General features: G+C 31.1%; 1 protein-coding gene across 1 annotated transcript in view; it reads right to left on the reverse strand.

Moving 5' to 3' along the window:
• Positions 1-21,766, reverse strand: part of LOC127739313 (adhesion G protein-coupled receptor E1-like) — a 131,970-nt gene extending 110,204 nt beyond the window's left edge. Inside the window, exons 1-6 of the mRNA XM_052250983.1 lie at positions 21,698-21,766; positions 18,751-18,822; positions 16,084-16,155; positions 5,190-5,258; positions 3,510-3,578; positions 1,025-1,093 (exon numbers count right to left, since the gene is read on the reverse strand). Of these exons, the coding sequence (XP_052106943.1) occupies positions 1,025-1,093; positions 3,510-3,578; positions 5,190-5,258; positions 16,084-16,088 (212 nt within the window). The 5' untranslated portion in view covers positions 16,089-16,155; positions 18,751-18,822; positions 21,698-21,766. The remainder of the gene's footprint in view (positions 1-1,024; positions 1,094-3,509; positions 3,579-5,189; positions 5,259-16,083; positions 16,156-18,750; positions 18,823-21,697) is intronic.
• Positions 21,767-22,288: the final 522 nt, after the last annotated feature.

A 22,288-nucleotide genomic window follows, 5' to 3' on the forward strand; every position in this document is an offset into this window, starting at 1 on the left:
TTCTTTGATATTAAAAAGTTTGGTGGAGAATTTGAAACTAAAGATTCTCAAAATATCCTTTTAATATAAGAAACCAACATTTTATATTTTGCTGCCCCAAGTCAAGAGCCTGTAATTCATCGGTTGGAGGTTTCTTTTTTAAGACAATGTACGATGGTCAACTTTCAGTAAAACTGATAATGCAAAGTAAGTTATAAAAATCCCCGGCATGACCAAATGTGAAATAATTCAGACGAGAAATTCAACGGCGTTATTTAATCTAAACGCACTAAGCGGAAAATAATAAGGGAGGTAGAGACCAACAACAACAACTGAATTATCTCCTGGCTTTGGACAGACACATAAGGCTTTTTTCAGGGTTAAAACAAATTTGAATGCTCAACTCTCACCTAACCAGTGACAGAGGTGTGACAGCACAATTAAACAACAAACAACTATTAAATCATATGTAAAAGGATTTCGTTTTTAATGGTATTCTTTACTTAATATTTTTTGTTTTTATGTCATAATTACAATTGTGTTTTACTATTTTTGTACGTAGAACATAAACATCCCCACGATAGTGGAGTAGTGAGTGCAGAGTGAATACCAATATATGTTTAAATCTTGTTCATCTCATATATAATCATTAGCTTTTTATAGTTTAATTTTTTAGTTTGTTTTACGGGACAAACAAATGTATTTGATGACATTTGTCAGTTTGACTCTGTTGTATAGTTGTCTTATTGGCAATTATACCACATCTACCTATCTTATGTTAGTAGATTATACTATGAAAACGTAATACTTGAGAGAGAAAAACAAAAACAAACGTTTTTTTCAGTTCATCACACTGTCTTTCTTTTCTCTAATACAAAATAAAGTATGATGGAGAATATTGAATTTTAAACTTGTATACTCAATTATCAAAGTGAGTTTACATAAATTGATCACAGTTTGTTTCGATATTTCTTTTAAACAGCAAACACACCGGACATTATATTAAATCAAACGTTTACGATAGGTCGTACAATCTTATACATACAAATATCTGAGTGATGTTAAACCTTCAAACGTTCCATTTACCGTAGTGATAAGATTGTTCTCCAAATATCTTAAACAAAAACAATGCTTTAATTGTAAAACTATTTTTAAAGTTTTTTACTACAATGTCCCTTTCCTGAAGCGTTTTGACCTAAATTTGTATTTAGCTGTTGTAAGAAACCAACATGTTATATTATGCTACCCCAAGTCAAGAGCCTGTAATTCATCGGTTGGAGGTTTCTTTTTTAAGACACTGTACGATCGTCAACTTTCAGTAAAACTGATATTGAAAAGTAAGTTATAAAAATCCCCGGCATGACCAATTGCGTCACAAATACCACTGATTTTAAATTTTTTATGAACATTAAATGAAAACTAGTAAATTTCCATTATCTTTTTGGACAGGAAACAAAGAAAGCATGTGCGACAAATACATGTTTTTTAACATGATATATCTTATAACATTCTACACATCTTACTTATATTTTGTTTGTCGACGCCTGTGCTCTATTGTTCCTATATCGTAATTTGGTTAAAATACGGACTCTTGTGTGTTTTAGGTAAGAAAAAGGATTTGTAAATTGAACCATGCGTTTAAGTTGGATGAGCCCTTGTCGTTATCCAATCCTGATTCGATTACTGAATAAAAGAAAAATATATTCTTAGTCCCTTTGATATCATTCGCCTCTCTTTTATAAAAACACACGAGAATCCAACAAACGAGCTAGTCCTTGGGTTGGCCTTTAAGATCAGGCAAAAATCACAAAAATATTATATTGGAGGACCTTTTTTAATCCTTGTCAAAAGAAATGAAATAAAAAACAACAGTTCAGTATTGAGGATAGCGTGAACAACCATCTTTGAATGGATATTTTTCATGTTTTGTATAGTAGTAATATTTCTTTAAATGAGATCATTTAGAATTTCTTTAGTTTGGTGTAAATGAAATACAACTGTAATTTAATTTGTACTAAAATGAAAAAAAAAAAAACAATTTAAGTAATGTTCAATAAACTGCTGTTTATCTTAAAGATGTTCCGTTCATATACTTTTTTTCTTTTCTGTCATAGAGTAGCGTTGATATATATGTGTTTTAAAATAAAAAAAAAAACTCGACGGACATAATATCTATTCTTTTTGTTATAGTTATTTGCTCAAAGTTATACATACAGAGTGTAGAGCGATGTTAATCCTTGAAACGATCCGTGTTGTATTGTAGTAATTTGATTGTTCTCCAAATATCTGGAAAAAATTAAGTCTCTTTATCGTAAAAATATAGGCAACATTTTAAGAACGTATTGCTTTGTTTCCTTCATAAGGCGTTTTGACCTAAGCTTGTAGTAATCTACTGTATTAAAGCTTCTACCTTGCAAGTCTTGTTTTTTCGGCATTTTGTATGTTTTTCGCTCATATTACTATATTTTTACGATTTTTGTTCAGATTTATATCTTTTCTTTGATATTAAAAAGTTTGGTGGAGAATTTGAAACTAAAGAATCTCAAAATATCCTTTTAATATAAGAAACCAACATTTTATATTTTGCTGCCCCAAGTCAAGAGCCTGTAATTCATCGGTTGGAGGTTTCTTTTTTAAGACAATGTACGATGGTCAACTTTCAGTAAAACTGATAATGCAAAGTAAGTTATAAAAATCCCCGGCATGACCAAATGTGAAAAAATTCAGACGAGAAATTCAACGGAGTTATTTAATCTAAACACACTAGGCGAAAAATAATAAGGGAGGTAGAGACCAACAACAACAACTGAATTATCTCCTGGCTTTGGACAGACACATAAGGCTTTTTTCAGGGTTAAAACAAATTTGAATGCTCTACTCTCACCTAACCAGTGACAGAGGTGTGACAGCACAATTAAACAACAAACAACTATTCAATCATTTGTAAAAGGATTTCCTTTTTTATGGTATTCTTTACTTAATATTTTTTGTTTTTATGTCATAATTCCAATTGCGTTTTACTATTTTTGTACGTAGAACATAAACATCCCCATCGACAGTAGAGTAGTGATTGCAGGGTGAATTCCATTATATGTTTGAATCTTGTTAATCTCAAATATAATCATTAGGTTTTCATAGAATACGATCCGTTTGGATTGTTCGTCTGTTTTACGAGACAAACACATGTGTTTGGTGACAATTGTCAGTTTGACTCTGTTGTATAGTTATTTTATTGGCAAATATACCACATCTACCTATCTTATGTTAGTAGATTATAATATGAAAACGTAATTCTTGAGAGAGAAAAACAAAAACAAACGTTTTTTCAGTTCATCACACTGTCTTTCTTTTCTCTAATACAAAATAAAGTATGCTGGAGAATATTGAATTTTAAACTTGTATACTCAATCATCAAAGTGAGTTTACATAAAATCACTACAGTTTGTATCGATATTTCTTTTAAACAGCAAACACACCGGACATTATATTAAATCAAACGTTTACGATAGGTCGTACAATCTTATACATACAAATATCTGAGTGATGTTAAACCTTCAAACGTTCCATTTACCGTAGTGATAAGATTGTTCTGCAAATATCTGAAACAAAAACAATGCTTTAATTGTAAAACTATTTTTAAAGTTTTTTACTGCATTGTCCCTTTCCTGAGTCGTTTTGACCTAAATTTGTATGCAGCTGTTGTAATACGGCCTAAATGTATCCCTCTCTTATTTTCTCTACCTTACAAGTTTGTATTTTGTTTTTTGTTGTTTTTTGTTGTATATTTTTCGCTCATATTACTGTAAACTTAGGTATTTTTACGGGTTTTTTTTTTTCATACTTATATCTTTTCCTTGATATTACAAAGTTTGTTGGAGAATTTGAAACTAAACATTCTCAAACTATCCTTTTAAAATAAAAAAAACACATTTTATATGTGCCTGTCCAAAGTCAAGAGCCTGTAATTCATCGGTTGGAGATTTCTTTCTTTCCTGAGTCGTTTTGACCTAAATTTGTATGCAGCTGTTGTAATACGGCCTAAATGTATCCCTCTCTTATTTTCTCTACCTTACAAGTTTGTATTTTGTTTTTTGTTGTTTTTTGTTGTATATTTTTCGCTCATATTACTGTAAACTTAGGTATTTTTACGGGTTTTTTTTTTTCATACTTATATCTTTTCCTTGATATTACAAAGTTTGCTGGAGAATTTGAAACTAAACATTCTCAAACTATCCTTTTAAAATAAAAAAAACACATTTTATATGTGCCTGTCCAAAGTCAAGAGCCTGTAATTCATCGGTTGGAGATTTCTTTTTTAAGACAATGTACGATCGTCAACTTTCAGTAAAACTAATATTAAAAAGTAAGTTATAAAAATCCCCGGCATGACCAAATGTGAAATAATTCAGACAAGAAATTCAACAGCGTTATTTAATCTAAACACACTAGGCGAAAACAAAAATAAGGGGGGTAGAGTCCAACGAAAACCACTAAATTATATCCTGGCTTTGGACAAACATATAAGGCTTTTTTCAGGGTTAAAACAAATTTGAATGCTCTACTCTCACCTAACCAGTGACAGAGGTGTAACAGCACAATTCAAGAACAAACAACTATTAAATCATATGTAAAAGGATTTCGTTTTTAATGGTATTCTTATTTATTATTTATTTTTGTTCTTATGTAATAATTACAATGGCGTTTTACCATTTTTGTACATACAACATAAACATCCCCATCAACAGTACAGTAGTGAGTGTAGGGTGAATTCCATTATATGTTTAAATCTTGTTCATCTCATATATAATCATTAGCTTTTCATAGAATACGATCCGTTTTGATTTTTTAGTTTGTTTTACGGGGCAAACAAATGTATTTGGTGACATTTGTCAGTTTGACTCTGTCATATAGTTGTCTCATTGGCAATTATACCAGATCTACCTATCTTATGTTAGAAGATTATACTATGAAAACGTTATACTTGAGAGAGAAAAACAAAAACAAACGTTTTTTTCAGTTCATCACACTGTCTTTCTTTTCTCTAATACGAAATAAAGTATGATGGAGAATATAAAATTTTAAACTTGTATACTCAATTATCAACGTGACTACATAAAATTAATACAGTTTGTATCGATATTTCTTTCAAACAGCAAACACACCGAACATTTTATTAAATCTAACGTTTATGATAAGTCGCACAATCTTACACATAACTGAGTGATGTTAAACCTTGAAGCGTTCCATTTACCGTAGTGATAAGATTGTTCTGCAAATATCTGAAACAAAAACAACACTATTTTAAAGTTGTTTACTACAATGTCCCTTTCCTGAAGCTTTTTGACATAAATTTGTATTTAGCTGCTGTAATACGGCCCTAATGTATCCCTCTCTAATTTTCGCAAATACTTCTGTAAAGCATGATATAATCACGGATACATTTAGGTACTTTGCCAATTTCAGTTTATAAACTATGCATGTAGGGATTTAATTTGTACATAGAACAGATAACGTTCACAATTGCAATTGTCAAATAATTCTGATATCGTAAATTGTAAGATTACTTATTTAAGGAATGACTGTAATATTTTTTCTGTCTATGAAGAAATAACATCAAAAATGTGGTGCACACTAAATAACCCGCGTAACGGGTTATTTTAAAGTGTGCACCACATTTTTTATGTTATTTCGAATAGACAGAAAAAATATTACAGTCATTTCTTATAATTTAATTCTAAATTCCATTTTAAACCGGAGTAAACCATGAAAAAACGTTGATGACGTCACGGTCACATGACAAAATTATGTCTATGAGCTGATAAACAAAACAACTTCAGCCAATCAGAAGACGCGTTACATCCAAAATTAAATTATTTCTTGTTAATCAATAATTCTTCATGAAATTGTTTGTGTGTAGCCTTCACTTTATATGTAACACAAAAATATATAACTCCATCTGGTTTTTGTTCAGTTTATTTTGTTGTTGTTGTTGTTTACTTATTTTTACTTTCTATGCTTCTGTTTTATATATATATGTATATTACGCTTTTGAAACATATTGCCTATAATCAGCACAACAAGTATATTTTTCAGTTCCTGGCGCAATTTTGTTAATGTAACGGAGCTATAAACAACTGTAAAACAAGTGGGAGTTTTATCTACCTATTAAGACAGGTTTAACCTACCATTTTCTTAGAAAAAAATTTTTTGAAGACAGGATTATGACAGTTGTTTTCCAGTTGTTCTGTTGTATGATAAGTCGAGCGTCTAATTTTGTCAAGTTTTATGGACTTCCCTTATTTATTAAGTTGAGATAAGGAATTTTCAATGTGTTTAGATAATCCTGGGTATTTATATATATCGTGTTATCGCAAATTTACATTGATCAGAGAAAATATTGGATAAAGGTATTTCAAACAGGAACACCTGCTGTCATGTGTTCACCTTCGACCAATAAAAAAATCACAACACATCTAACTTTGAAGTAATAAACTACGGCAAAGTCTTTTTCTTCCATTTCTCATTTTTATTTGAAAATAATATTTTGTGTTAAAAATCTTGTTGAAATCTTTGGATATTCAGGCAGTTTTTCCCTATTTAAATGTACTCTTACCTAAATGCATGTGTTTTAAAAATAATATTTATTAGTCATAAACTTGTCAACAATTCCATTGATGATTGGATTATTATTGCTAAGACATAAATGGAAAGTTTGTTTTATCAATTCGTATCCATTGTGTGATGATAATGTCGTACGTCTGTATTCATTTTCACTTTGAAAGGAGTTTTAATTATCAACTAACAACGTCAGAATTCTGCTCCTTATTGTGATAAGTTAAATCTAAAAAACGAAAGATATTTCGTGTTATATGTTGCTCACTGTTTGATGTTTTTGATTTTTTTAATTATCGAAGCATTACTCATTTGCGTTTTGATATATTTTGTTAGGCTTAAGTAAACCTAGAAAGATTTTTACAGGGATTATCTGACCTAAATCTAAGATATTCTCAAGTTTTGACTTTTAGACTTTGCTTTTGAGATTTTATCATATCAACTAGGATTATTCAAACTTAATAATTTGCTCTATTTTTTATTGAGCAAAATTCAATATTTTCAAAAATTTAATTTAACTTATGGCACCTTGATCAAGTAAAAGACAGAATAAACAAACTAAGAATAAGTAAGGGACTGGTCATTTTCTTTCATTGGGGGGATGGGAGGAAACAGTGGAATTTCTCTGATTTTTTCATGTTCCCACCTTGAGGAATGAAAATAAATTCAAGTCCCTCCCTTACAAAGACATTAAAATTTCACCCCCCCCCCCCCCCGAAAAAAAACGTTCTTGATACTTTTATTCTTAATTATAACAAAAATACAAACATACAATTTCTATATATCATTATCGTTCAATAAATATTGCATCAGTAGCGGATATAGAGCTAAAAGTGGGAGAAGTTGTTTGTAACTTCAGAGAACTTTAGGATATATAAAAAAAATTAGGAGATGCGGTATAATTGCCAATGAGACAGCTATCCAACAGAGTTAAAATGAAGTGGTAGTAAGCAATTATAAGCCACCGTACGGCCTTCAACAGAGTTGAAATGAAGTGGTAGTTAACAATTATAGGCCACCGTAAGGCCATCAATAATGAGAAAAAAATCATATAATATAGTCAGCTATAAAAGGGCCGACATGAAAAATGTTAAAAAAAATTCAAACGAGAAAACTAAAGGCGTAATTTATAACAAAGTAATTTACGAAAAAACAAATACATGTATAACAGACATGAACCAACCTCAACCACTGTACTTTATGCTCCTGACTTGGGACAGGCATATACAGAATATTGCAGGGTTACACTTGTTTGTGAGCGCTCAACCCTCCCTTAACCCCTTAAGCTGGGACAGCGGTGTAACAGCACAACATATAAACAAACTAAAATTCATTTGCAATTTGTAACTCAAAAAATCGGTAAGAGGCACTAAAACAAAAGACACAAAGTACCGAAAAAAGAGTACTCACAGTCACTGAAAGGTATTCGATGTCAATACCAAGTAATAAATAAATTAAAAACCAATTGTTCAGAGAACAATTGAAGGTCTTTCCACAAAAAAACAAGAATTTTGATATGAAAATAGTAAAAATTCGGTTTAAAATGTCATTAACAGCGTCAAATGATAGCTTATAGTACGCTGATTCCAAAAATATATGGTTTCTATACAATATTTTTTAAATAAGGGAAAATAATTTGTCACTTCCGGTTTGAAAAAAGTTACTTCCGGTATTATTTAACTGTTTAATTGACACTGATTCCAAAAATATGGTTCTATATACTTTTACATTCAAAAAGTACAAAAAAATTGCTACTTCCGGTTTGCACAGGGTCACTTTCGGTTCCTTTTTCAAGGTCATATGGCTTGCAACTAAATGCAAAAAGTCCTATGGCTTTATCATGTATACAAATGAGGTAAGAGCAAAGGTCAAAATCTAGAACGTCAATTCAACCTTTGACCTTGGGCTCAATTTCAAGGTCATCAACCAAGGACCTCAATTCAAAAGACCCTAGATCTAAATTATATTTGGTTAATGAGTTATATCACCATATGCATATTTTTAAATAAAGAGGGGAGAAAACTCTACTTTGATGTAAGCGCACCCTTTAAACCAATATGTATGTGTTACGACATGTCGCAACTTACAATTAAGTAAAAATATGTTGTCGATATCTTATATCGTGTTTGAAAAGTGGTGAAAATAAGCCAAAATCTAAATTTAGAAATGACCTTGACCTTTGACCTTGACTCTGTTTTCTTTTTTTTGGACCAAGGATCTCAAATCAAAAGACCATAGGTCTTAATCACTTATGGTTTACAAGCTACAACTACATTTTTCTTATTAAAAATACAAAAGGGGAAATAACTCCCATATGTTGTTTCAGGACCGCTTCGGTCAAAATTATTTTTAAGATCCTGAAGATATAACAAGCAAATTGGTGAAATAATTTTGTCGTAATCTTTAACGGTTGCGAAGGAGATTTGTACACAAGAAAAACTGTGTTTGGGGAGATAACTCTTACAATAAAAAGTGTTCGGCTTAACAGGGTCAGTTTCAAAATCGTAATAACTGTTCGATATCTAAGCGACATCTTGGGAAACAAAAAAGCACCGTCAGAAAAAAGTGGCGGAAGAAGAAAAAAATAATAATAATAATAATAATAATAATTAAAAACCAATTGTTCAGAGAACAATTGAAGGTCTTTCCACAAAAAAAAACTAGTATTTTGATATGAAAATAGTAAAAATTTGGTTTAAAATGTCATTAACAGCTTCAAATGATAGCTTATAGTACGCTGATTCCAAAGATATATGGTTTCTATGCAATATTTTTTAAAAGAAAGTAGATAATTAAATACTTCCGGTTTGAAAAAAGTTACATTTTACTGTTTAATTGCCACTGTTTCCAAAAATATATTGTTCTATATACTTTTACATTCAAAAAGTACAAAAAATAGCTACTTCCGGTTTACACAAGGTCACTTCCTGTTCCTATTTCAAGGCTTGCAACTTAAAGTAAAAAATCCCTTGCTTTATCATGCAAACATATGCGGTAAAAGCAAAGGTCAAAATCTAGAACGTCAAATTAACATATGACCTTGAGCTCAATTTCAAGGTTATAAACCAACGACCTCAAATCAAAAGACCCTAAGTCTTAATTATATTTGGTTGATGACTTATATCACCATACGCATATTTTTAAATAAAAGAGGGGAGGAAACTCTAATTTAATGTTAGCGTACCCTTTAAACCAATATGTATGTGTTACTACATGTCGCAACTAACAATTAAGTAAAAATATGTTGTTGATATCTAATATGATGTTTGCAAATGGGTAAAAATAAGCCAAAATCATAATTAAGAAATGACATTGACCTTTGACCTTGACCCTATTTTCTTTTGTTTAGACCAAGGACCTCAAATCAAAAGACCCTAGGTCTCTATCAATTATGGTTTACCAATTACATTTACATTTTAATTATTTTAAATACATAAGGGGAAATAACTCTCATATGGAGTGTCCGGACCGCTTCGCTCAAAATTATTTTTAAGATCCTTAGGATATAACGAGTAAATTGGTGAAATAATTTTGTCGTAATCTTTAACGGTTGCGAAGGAGTTTTGTTCACAAGAAAAACAGTGTTTGGGGAGATAACTCTTACAATAAAAAGTGTTCGGCTTAACAGGGTCAGTTTTAAAATCGTAATAATTGTTCGATATCATACGCAAAAAATCTAAGAGACATCTTGCGAAACAAAAAAGCACCGTCAGAAAAAAGTGGCGGAAGAAGAAAAAAATAATAATAATAATAATAATCAGAAGAAAAACAATAGGTCTTTCCACAGAAAAGTTGAAAGACCTAATAATCAGAAGAAAACCAATAGGTCTTTCCACAGAAAAGTGGAAAGACCTAATCATGTTTTCCCAGACTGAAGTGTCAACCAGTAAACATCCAGTGTATTAAGTATAAAGACATCATAAACAGACTGAGAAACGCATGACTTGTGCAATGCCAAAATATAAGTAAACAGTATCTATAGGATGTAGAATCATAGTTATTATAACTGTATATATATATATCAACATATGGTCAGTTATGTTTTAAGTTTTCAAAAACAAAAACACTGTAATAGTAGTCCTATTAAACAATATTTAAAGATTTAACTACTGTGTTAAATTGATAACCTGGCTTTAAGAATAAGTATATTCAAAGGATCAATTAGTGTGTGTCTAAATTCACGGGCTTTATAAATAACATCACTGTAAAAATAAGAATGGGATATAATAATTAGAATTCTACAGGTTCAATCAAACTTTTTGACCAAATCTTTATAATATGAAAGAATTGGTAAGGTTTTAATTAGTTTGTGGTAACGAATTCCCTGCATTTTAATTTACCAGTTATACATAAATTATGTACAATTAAATCTAAAACCAACTATAGACACGGGGCATAGCGAGCAAGTTGTGAAATATGTTATAATACCGTAAGAAGAGGCTAAAGGAATATGCCTGTTATGGTCTCATTGACATTTACCACACCTTCATTCAAACTCAGCACATTGTTCATGTATATCCATTAAAAAGAAGTTGGAAAATTCAAATAAAAATACATTCTTGGAAGAAGATATTGAATCTTAAAACTTAAGCCGAGCGCAGGGAGGCGAACAAAAATGATGCCTTTTGTGCCAAAATATAATATTTTTTATTGTATAAGAGAGAAGTGGGTGTGGGTCACAAAAATTTTTCGATCCCGCTTATCTGAAGTATTGAAAAATTGAACACACCCCTTTCCATATCCAAAAATTTCCAAGGCCCCCCCCCCCCTTATTTGAAAGTGAAATATTCGGAATTAAATGTTATGATATGATTGTCTACTAATAGAAAAAAAATTAAAACACTTCATAGATTACGTGCATCTGAATTAAATGTAAACCTGTTCAAATCAAAATGTCTGTTTAAGTTCAAAATCGATTATCTAGTAGTATTTAATTACCTGTTGACACACTTTCCGTTTCGGTTGGATAATGTGTTAGGTCTTATCGTGTGTAGTCCAAATAATTATAAAATTGCCTTTCAATACCATCATTGTCATGAAAATTGTGTGGACGAATATTGTGAAAATAATTGTATAAAGTTCGAGATTGCGTGTTAGTTACGTAAGCGCGTCATTGTTTGTGATATCCTGTAGTGTTTGTCGTTGATAGAATATGTTCGTTGTTGTTCTGCGCGCGGTTTGCATGTTGTGTCGAACTATTATATTATTTGTTTGTGCGTTTCTCTGTGATGAATGTTCTTGCGTGTGATTGTGCTGTATTTCTGTCACGTAGTGTTGTCATTTTAGCGATATTTTTTAACATTGTCATAAAGTGGGAGGTTTTTCTAGCCATTAAACCTGGTTCAACCCACCATGTTTTCTTAAAATGTCCTGTACCAAGTCAAGAATATGGCAGTTGTTATCAAATAGTTCTTTTCTATGTATGTTGGCATTTGTTTTTGTTGCACTTCTGTGTTCCTGTTGTTCCTTTGTTTTCCTCTTATAGTTGATGTGTTTTCCTCGGTTTTAGTTTGCAACCCTGATTTGTTTTCCCTCAATCGATTTATGACTTTTTAACACCGGTATACTACTGTTGCCTTTATTTCCAGTTCATTTCCGATTGTGGATAAGTTTAAAACAAAACAACAAACAGACGGCTGTCATTCGGTATATCGAAAAATGATGGTGAAATAATAAGTAGTGGTGGTCAAGTACTGCGATAGGATCGTGAAAGCTTATATGATATCGTGAAGGAAATCTTATCGAGTAAACACATGTAAGGTCAATAGATAATCTAATTTATTAGAATAAAACTACACATCTTTAGAATGATAAAACTGTCGTCAAAATGGTTTAACATTATAATCAATATCTGAGAAAATTAGAGTGTAAAAGATCGCCGTTTTTACAAAACTACAAAAGGCAGATTGCTCTTCAACATTTCAATGACATCATAAATGTAAACAAACATGATTTTATTCATGACTAAATCATTATTCCTTTAACAATGTCGTTTTATTCTAATGTTTTAAATGGCTCTTAAAATTACGTTTAATAGCTTATTCAGAAATAGAGGTAGAAATATTATCGGTGTTAACATGTATATCTATTATATAGTCCTTTTTATAAATTTACTGTTTGCAAAAGTAGGAATTATTCTAAATACTAAGGATTTTCTAATCCCAGGCATATAACCTCAGCCGTATTTGGCACAACTTTTTGGAACTTTTGGTCCTCAATGCTCTTCAACTTTGTACTTGTTTTGGCTTTCGGGCTTTTTTGATCTGAGCGTCACTGATGGGTCTTATGTAGACGAAACGCGCGTCTGGCGTATTAAATTATAAGCCTGGTACCTCTTGATAGCTATTATTTGTGTGTGTCTCTGTCCTGTATGTTCTCTCATTTATTTGTATTGTAGTCCTGTCATGTAATCTTGTCATTTTAATGTTATATTTAACATTGCCATAAAAGCGGGGTTTTGGCTAGCCACAAAACCAGGTTCAACCCACCATTTTTTCTTAAAATGTTCTGTACCAAGTCAGGAAAATGGCCATTGTAATATTATAGTTCGTTTCTGTGTGTGTTGCATTTGAGTGTTGAGTTTCTGTTTTGTCGTTGTTTTCATCTTATATTTGATGGGTTTCCCTCAGTTTTAGTTTGTAACCATAATTTGTTTTTTTCTCAATCGATTTATGAATTTCGAATAGCGGTATACTACTGTTGCCTTTGTTCATATAACTTTTATTGAAAGGATCGTTAAAGATCGAGTACCACTATTTTTTTTATCGTGAAAAGGATCGTGAAAGATTTGGTGTCGATAATCTGCCATTTCACAAATCATTTAAAGCATTCGAATAATTTTATAATTAAATGAACATTTATTATATTCTTTTAACAACAAAAGACTGGACTTCCATCACTTTTTTCGGTTCACCTTTGTTGGGGAATAAAACTTAATGCTATGGTGGTTCAATGCCATTTGGTGTGGGATTTTTAATAAGACAATACCGATTTTATAATATTTTGGGGGTATAAAGGCGTTGACTGAAGCACATTAAAAATGTAAAATCAACCTTTTTACAACCCTATAAAATTATAAAAAGATAATTCAATTCTTATAATTACATTTTTTTGGTACAATTATGAAATTAAAAGCTTTTCGTTTGTTTTTCTATGCATTATTTTAACATTATCACGGATGGCATGTGCAGTCATAGCTGTTGTATTTTATACAGAAAGAATACATGACATTGGAGTGCTTCGCGATTGTTGTCTAATGAAACATACAAGTAATGTAATTATTGGAAAATTGATTCCGGGGATTTCATATTTGTTGCATCTGAAAATGAAAGGGAAATTTCACAGTGGTAATACTGAAGTTTTTGTTATTGAATTAACAAGTTATGATTTTCATCTTAGGACTTCAACAATAATATATATTTGGGTAAAGTATGGAATTTCAGATTTATTCTCAGTGTCAAATTGTTTCAAATAGAAAAAAAAAGAAATTAACTCTTTCAGTTTCGGACTTGAACGAAAAGCAATTAGGTGTATTTTGCTATTACAAATATAGAAGCGGTGTCCAATTTGCGGTAAAACAGATCTTTTATAATAAGAAAAGTCACACAATTTGAGAATGATCCGTCTGTTTTAGGATTTTTAATGAAAATTAAAACACAGTTATGTCATTCCGTAAAACATTATCCGTTAGCTGCAATTTTCGAAATGCCGTAAAATATAGGAACACTATGAATATAAGACATTGTAAGCTGTTATTACTAGTGATGTGTGCTTAGCGTAAGAGAACTGTATATCCTTTTAGATTAAAACCCGTTTTGGAAGAAACATACCATTAGAAAAACGCAAATGGTAACTTTATAATATCTCCAAACTGAGCAAGATTATATTGTCAGCAAGATAAGCGTATTCTGCTATGAACCCATCACCAAGCAAGGTGAACCCAGACTTGTTACGATCGGGAATAGAACACAATCGGTAAATTTACATACCATGCTAGGAAATCCATCCAACCATAATCGAGGTACGCACGTTGAAATTGTCACCACCTAGTTGGGTACTATAACTTACATATCGATGCGTACATATTCAATGTGTTTCCAGAAAAGACCACAGTCCCCCTCATGCTTCGCGCATTCGCAAAAGCATTATAGATAAAAAGATACTGTTTTACGACAAGTTCGGTTGCTGGTGACCTTATTATCTTGGTTGTAAAATAGAATCCTCAGCAAGTTTTGTCAAGGATGAAAGCGTTAGACTTTCAACACATATATGATGTTTATTTTTAGTCTGTGAATGGTCATGGAAGTACTTTATGTATATAAAAATACTATTTAAGTACTATTTCTAATTTAGTTTTTTTTAAGTTTTTGTAGAAAATGAGGTGGTGGTCAATTACACCAAAACATTGTATTCCTATTCAGATATAACATGCTTCAATCAATCAAAGTACATCAATGGTAGAAGAAATTTATTTTTTGATGATATGTATGAAAAATAAGAAAATGTGATATGATTGCCAATGAGACAAATATCCAGGAGAGGCCAAATGACGTAGATGTAAGCATTATTAGGTCACCATACGGCCTTTGTCGATGTGCAAAACCTTAACAGTCTTGTCTGGTGACACATTTCACGATCAAAATAACCCGTTGCCTTATCTTTCACGATCAATTTTGATGAAATATTAAAACAAAACCCATCTTTGAAAAAATAATCTAATTTTCAAGAAAAACATCTCATTTCATTTTTCCATTCTATCTGACACACAAAAGATTAAGTTTTAAATATATCAAGATTTATTGGAATTTGACCATTTTTCATTCAAAACGTGTTTTTTTAATGATTTGCATATGGTTATGTTTCGCCTATTTTGTTTTCTCAAAAATTACTGCATTTTTTCTTTACCTTTGTGCACCGAATTATTCAGGAAGTTGAACCATTTTGACGGACATATTTCCTTTTTTAAAATTTTTTGCGTTTAGATAATACAACGAATATTTGCACAGATTTTGGATACGAAAGAGGGACGAAAGATACCAGACGGACAGTCAAACTCATAGATCGAAAACAAACTGAAAACGCCATGGCCAAAAATAAAAAGACAAACAGACAAATAATAGTACAGATAACACAACATAGAAAACTAAAGACTAAGCAACACGAACCCCACCAAAAAATGGGGGTGATTTCAGGTGCTCCGGAAGGGTAAGCAGATCCTGCTCCACATATGGCACCCGTCGTGTTGCTGATGTTATTACAAATCCGGTAAATAGTCTAATTCGGTAGGTCACATTCGTGAAAAGGGAAGGGTAAATGTATTTAATTGATTTCACTATCCGATACCAGATCTTTCACGATCAAATCGCAATGCTTGATCACCGTTACCTATTCTTTCACGATCGTTTTTCTCGATATACCGATTGACAGCCGTGAAACATATAAAACATGATATTCAGTCTACTCTTTATATTATTCTATATAATTAATACATACATCATGTAGAGACCTCTTAAGTTTTGAAACGCTCCTTGTTCTATTGTAGTAATTGCATTGTCCTGCAAATATCTGAAACAAAACAATACTTTTAAAAATATATAAAAAAAACTGTAATTTCAATTTTATTTGTTACTAAGAAAATAAGGTTGTAAAATAGCCATTTTTAATTTGAAAACTCTGCACGAGAATAGTTCTGTTTTTCCTATTCTAATGTAACACACACACACACAAATACATTAAAGCTTGTAAAAATGTAAAAATATAAGAGAAAATAAAATTCTGCGAAACTTTATGAATGCTTCAGGCGCATAAATCTTGCAAACATGACGGAATACAAATTAAAACGCTCAAACCGAACTTATTTCGTTTCTAGTACGATTCAAAGTTGGATGATATCTCATTAAAACAACGGTTTGAGGCAGCTGTCGTTTAAATTTTTGCTTATATTATATTAATGGAACATTTGTGAATTAAAAAAATTCAAATGTCCGCCCAATTCCTGTCAATTTTGAATTTGACGATAAGTTTTAGCCAATGACAAAAATGTTACATAAAGATTGCAATAGAATTATTATCATTATACAAATAATAACAACATCAAATAGGAATCAAGCGGGTTTTTGTTTCCTTATTTTATCAGAGTGATTTCGTTTAATCATTTGATGGAACATAAAAACATTTTTGGCAGGATATTTTTCTGATCAACAATGTAAAATGTAACTGTAAATTTGCATGGGGTTGTTTGGTAATTATCTAAGTTTTTTCTTACAGGCAGTTAAAGTCATCTTGTGATGAGGGCCAAGATAAACTAGTATCATTGGGTTATGATATCTAATTGACTAGCAAGGATTAAGTGCATGTTATCTCTTCACATACGTTTGGATGCGCCGGCATTTTTGCAATTGTACTGAACGCTAGCGGTCGCCTTTTTTTTGTTTTGTCAAGAAAAGGGAAGATTTTAAATTTCCCATCAGTATTTATTCACCACCTTTACAATTTGTAATTTATTCAGTTTTGGTTTATTACTAAATAGTTCTTAACAGTCAGTTGTATTATATTTTTGTGTTTCTGAATAATTGACCCTGATTGCAAATCTTGTGTTAGATGTTCAGTAAATGAACTTCCATCCTTTGAGTATTTCCCTTTCACTTTATCAGTTAAGAAGAAAAATTTGGATGACAAAAATACCATATTTTACAATAGTATAACATTAATGAATACATAAATATCTTTAAAAACATTTTGATATTAACATTATCTACAAAGTCTGAAATGGAAAACATGTTATCTTGTTAAGAGTTTGCGTTTTTATTTCAGATATTTTCTTATTGTTAATTCAGTACTGTTTAGACATTTCGCTTGCCATCAATTCATTACTGTTCATACATTTCACTTTCAGTCAATCATGTATAGTTCAGAAAATTCAGTACTGTGTTGATTTGAACAGGTATATTTCAACTTCTGAACAGTCTAACATAGACATATCGGATTTTTAATGGACTGCACGCGATGAGATTGAACAATTCTGGATTATCATAGTGGATAGGTATGAAAATTGACTAAATTACTGAACATAACTAATAAGTTAAAAACAATACAAACATATCGAAGACATATCTGTCAACTGACCCGTATCCTGCGGGTGTGACCCGAGATTTTCACAACTCTGAGGGTTCACCCGGGATACCCGCCGTGTCGTTAAATAACTCGGGAATTCCGAAAATAACCCGTTTTTACCCGGATTATTAAGCCTTCAGACTGATTTCATAAGTGATTTTCCTTTGAAATACCGGCAAATTCGTAATTCTTCCTGGACAAGAAGTTCAACTAGCTGTGTAGCCTCAAATTAAGTGACCCATTTTAGTGCATGGCTTCACTTGACAGCTTTGGTGTCAAGCACACTGTTAATTAACACCAATTACCTTAGCTTTAGGTCGTAAATAATTTGTGTATTTCAAAGTTGTTTCACAAAACATTTGAGTTACTTCCCCTTTTTTGTCACCTTTCAAAATATACTCCATAAATTTATGTTTAGTTTTGTAAAAAATATTAAATCTAAAATAAATTGAATGCAAATACGTATTACAATATTACTTTTCATTACTTTTCTACCTCAGAACAATTAGAAACATCTCTACTTCCTTTAAATGTTTAACTTTTTTTATATACTCTAACATCAACCAATCTTTAAAGATGTACCGACCGTGCGAGGGCTGTATAGCCAGTCAAGGTCATTAAAAACTCCCATCATCATCTTTATAGATTATATAAAACTGTACAGATAGATGCACTCTGAGTGTCTTGTGACTGGTGAACTGATTATAAAGAAAGTGGGGTTATGGCTTGTCTTGAATTGTAAAAGTATTTTATGAAACAACAATATATCAAAATCATAAGTGCATTGCAACAATAATAGTTTTAAATTATTTTCAGTTAATATATAACCATTGGAACATGTTTTGGATAATGTTTGTTTTAAAATATAAAAAAATATGTCCCCTAAATACTTAAGTTCAGCCTGAAAAAAGTTCGTACGCGTTATGACCTGAGATTTTATTCTTCAATGCAGGTCATGAAATGCATTTTCATTTTCATAGGTTGACAGTTATGCGAACATAATATTCAGTCTACTATTTACATTATTTTTATCAAATTCATACATACATTTTGCCGAGATTGGATAAGTTTTGAAACGCTCCTTGTTCTATTAAAGTAATTTCATTGTCCTGCAAATATCTGAAAGAAAACAATACTTTTAATAATATATATAAAAAAACTGTAATTTGAATTTTATTTGTGAATTTTATTTGTTGATAAGAAAATATGGTTGAAATAGGGCAATTTTTAATTCAAAAACTCTCAACAATAATAGCTTATCTGACAGAGATTATCAAAATAGAAATTTAGATGTACTTTTCTATTAAACAACTGACATAAATAGTCACGTTCTGGCTACTAATCGTTATTCTTAGTATCAATCGGCATTTCCGATATCATATAATAAGTTACTGTATACCAATTCCACATAACTATTGTTTTTAGGAACTTTTGCATAAAATATGAGAAAATGATTATATCATGTTTACTCAGAGTCACATCCGATTGAATGTTTTTAAGGTCATGTGCTTCGCAACTCTTTTCAACAGATCCCATGACATTATCTTGTACCAGGTTTAGTGATAATCAACTAACCTTAAATTTGACCATTTCAGGGGCAATGCATGTAACTCCCATAAGAAGGTAAAAAAAGGCAGATATGTTAGTTGTGAAATGCTTACTGGAAGGTTGTAATATTGTCTACTAATCGACTCTCCTCGAAGCATAAAGCCTCAAAAATAAAGAATAAAACAACTTGTTTTACATTCGAGAACTTTCGTGTGGTATCTACTTCATACATGCACCAAATTGTACGCTGCTTAATCTGACAGTACGACAAAAATGCATTCAGGGTTTCGAAAGTGTATTTTTAATCCAAAAATGTCAATTTATTTACCATTTGTGCAAATAAGAAATGATCATAAATAGTATAATTAAGGAACAACAGTACATTAGTTGAAGAGTTGTCACCATCAATTGCGATTTGACAACGGCAAATCTTCAACCACAGTTCTGTTATTCCTATATAAATGCAACACAAAAAAACTTGTACATTAGAGCTTGCAAAAATGTTTATTTTTTAAGATAAAAGAAAGTTCCGCGAAACTTTATGAATGATTCTGGCGCATAAATGTCATTGCCAAACATGTCGTCCTTCAAATAAAAACCTTCAAACCGAAGGTTATTTCGATACTTGTACGATTCATATTTTGATAATATTTCATTAAAACGGCATTTTTGAGGCAGCTCGCGTTTAAATTTTCGCTTATATAATATTGATCGAACATTTGTGGATTTGAAAAATTAGTCAATTGCGGATTTTACAGTAAGTTTAAGCCAATGAAAATTAGAATTAATATTATTATTCAAATATTAATAACATCAATTAGGAATCAAGCGGGTTTTCGTATTTTTCTCATTTTATCAGAGTGATTTTGTTTAATCATTTTATAGTACATAAAACATTTTGGGCAGGATATTATTCTTATCAACAGTGTAACATAAAACTGTAAATTAGCATGGGGTTGTCTTTGAATTATGTTAGATTTTGATTACAGGTAGTTAATGTCAGTATGGTCATCTTGTGACAAGGTCAAGATCAACTAGTATCATTGGGTTATGATATCTAATTGACCAATGAGGATTAAGTGCTTGTTATCTCTGTACATACGTTTAGATACTCCGGTATTTTCGCAATTCCACTGAACCTAAGCGGGCGTCATTTTTGTGTTGTTAAGAAAAGTGATGATCTTAAATTTTCCACCAGTATGTTTTCCCTAACTTTGTTAAAAAATATTATTTAATATTCAGTTTTGGTTTACTACGTAATTGTTCTTAACAGTCAGTTGTATACTGTTTATGTGGTTTCTGAATAATTGACCTTGATCGCAAATCTTAGATGTTTAGCAAATGAACTTCAATCCTTGAAGTATTTCCCTTTCACTTTATAAGTTAAAAATATTTGGCTGACAAAAATACCATATTTTACAATAGGACAACATTAATGAATACATAAATATCATACTGCCATTTTGATATAAACATTATCTACAAAGTCTGTAATGGAAAACATGTTCTCTAATTCTTCGTCAATTTATCCCTTTCTGCACCCATTGTATAAAAAAAAATTTAATCAACGTGTGGTTTGTTTGATCTCAGTTCTTCATTGGTTAAAATCCGATTATGACGTCGAATTTTCTTGTTTTCTCTGAATTTCCTATTGTGACGGCATGAAAAAAGGCGACCATGCCTGATGACGTCACATAGAAAGAACACATCTTTTTGCAGATCATTCGAAAAGAAGGAATAAATTTGCCTGCGTATTATTTGAAAATCATCAGAGAAACAGATTCCACCACCAAATCTCGTGTAATACGATATTTATCCACTCTCGACAGTTAAATATTAAATTTGAAAATTTAACTGTCGAGAGTGGATAAATATCATATCACACTCGATGCGGGTGGTAGAATCTATATTTATCTTGTTAAGAGTTTGCGTTGTAATTCAGATATTTTCTTATTGTCAATTCTGTACTGTTTAGACATTTCGCTTGCCATCAGTTAAGTACTTTTAGACATTTCGCTTGCCATCAATTCAGGAGTGTTCAAACATTTCACTTTCGGTCAATCATGTATAGTTCAGAAAATTCAGTACTGTGTTGTTTTACACAGGTTTATTACAACTAATGACCAGTTTTACATTGACATATCGGATTTTTAATGGACTAAACGCGATGTGATAGAATAATTCTGGATTAGCATAGTGGATACGTATGAAAATTGACTGAAATAGTGAACAAAGTTAATAAATTTATTGTTTGGTCTTGTTAAACCTGTGCAAATCAAAATGTCTGTTTTAAGTCAAAAAGCGATTAACTAGTGGTGTCAATTTGACTCTTGATCCTCTTTCCAATTCATTTTCGGTTGTGGATAAGTGTAAAACATAATAAACATATGGAACATTATATTCAGTCAACGCTTTTTTATTATTTTCATCCATCATCTATACATACATTGAGAATAGAACTTCTAAGTTTTGAAACGCTCCTTGTTGCACTGTAGTAATTTGATTGTCCTGCAAATATCTGAAACAAAACAATACTTTTAATAGTATATAAAAAACAATGTTTTTTAAATTTTAGATTTGTTGATAAGAAATATTTAGTTTGCCAAATAGTAATTTCTTTTTTAAAAATTCACTCATGGTGCAAGGCAATAGCTTGTCTGGCACAGATTACAAAAATAAGAAGTTCGTTTAGCTTTTCTATCAATAAAGTGAAATAAATAGCCACGGCCGGGCTACTTATAGTGACTCCCCGCATCAATCGTCACTTCCATAATTACTAGTATATGATAGTTTACTGTAACCAAATTTCAAATGAATATCGTTTTTATATATAAGAATTTTTGCATAAAATAAGAGAAAGCAATGACTGCATTCTGTTTACTCAAGTCATATCTTATAGATCTTTTTAAGGTGATATGTTACGCAACTCTTAACAACAGATCATTTAACATCATCGTATACCAATTTAATTGGCAATCAACTAACCTTAAAACAACACGTTATTAATTTCATGCGTTTGAAGCTCTTTTCTGGATTT

This window comes from Mytilus californianus, unplaced genomic scaffold, assembly GCF_021869535.1.
Source record: "Mytilus californianus isolate M0D057914Y unplaced genomic scaffold, xbMytCali1.0.p SCAF_4, whole genome shotgun sequence".
NCBI lineage: Eukaryota > Metazoa > Mollusca > Bivalvia > Mytilida > Mytilidae > Mytilus > Mytilus californianus.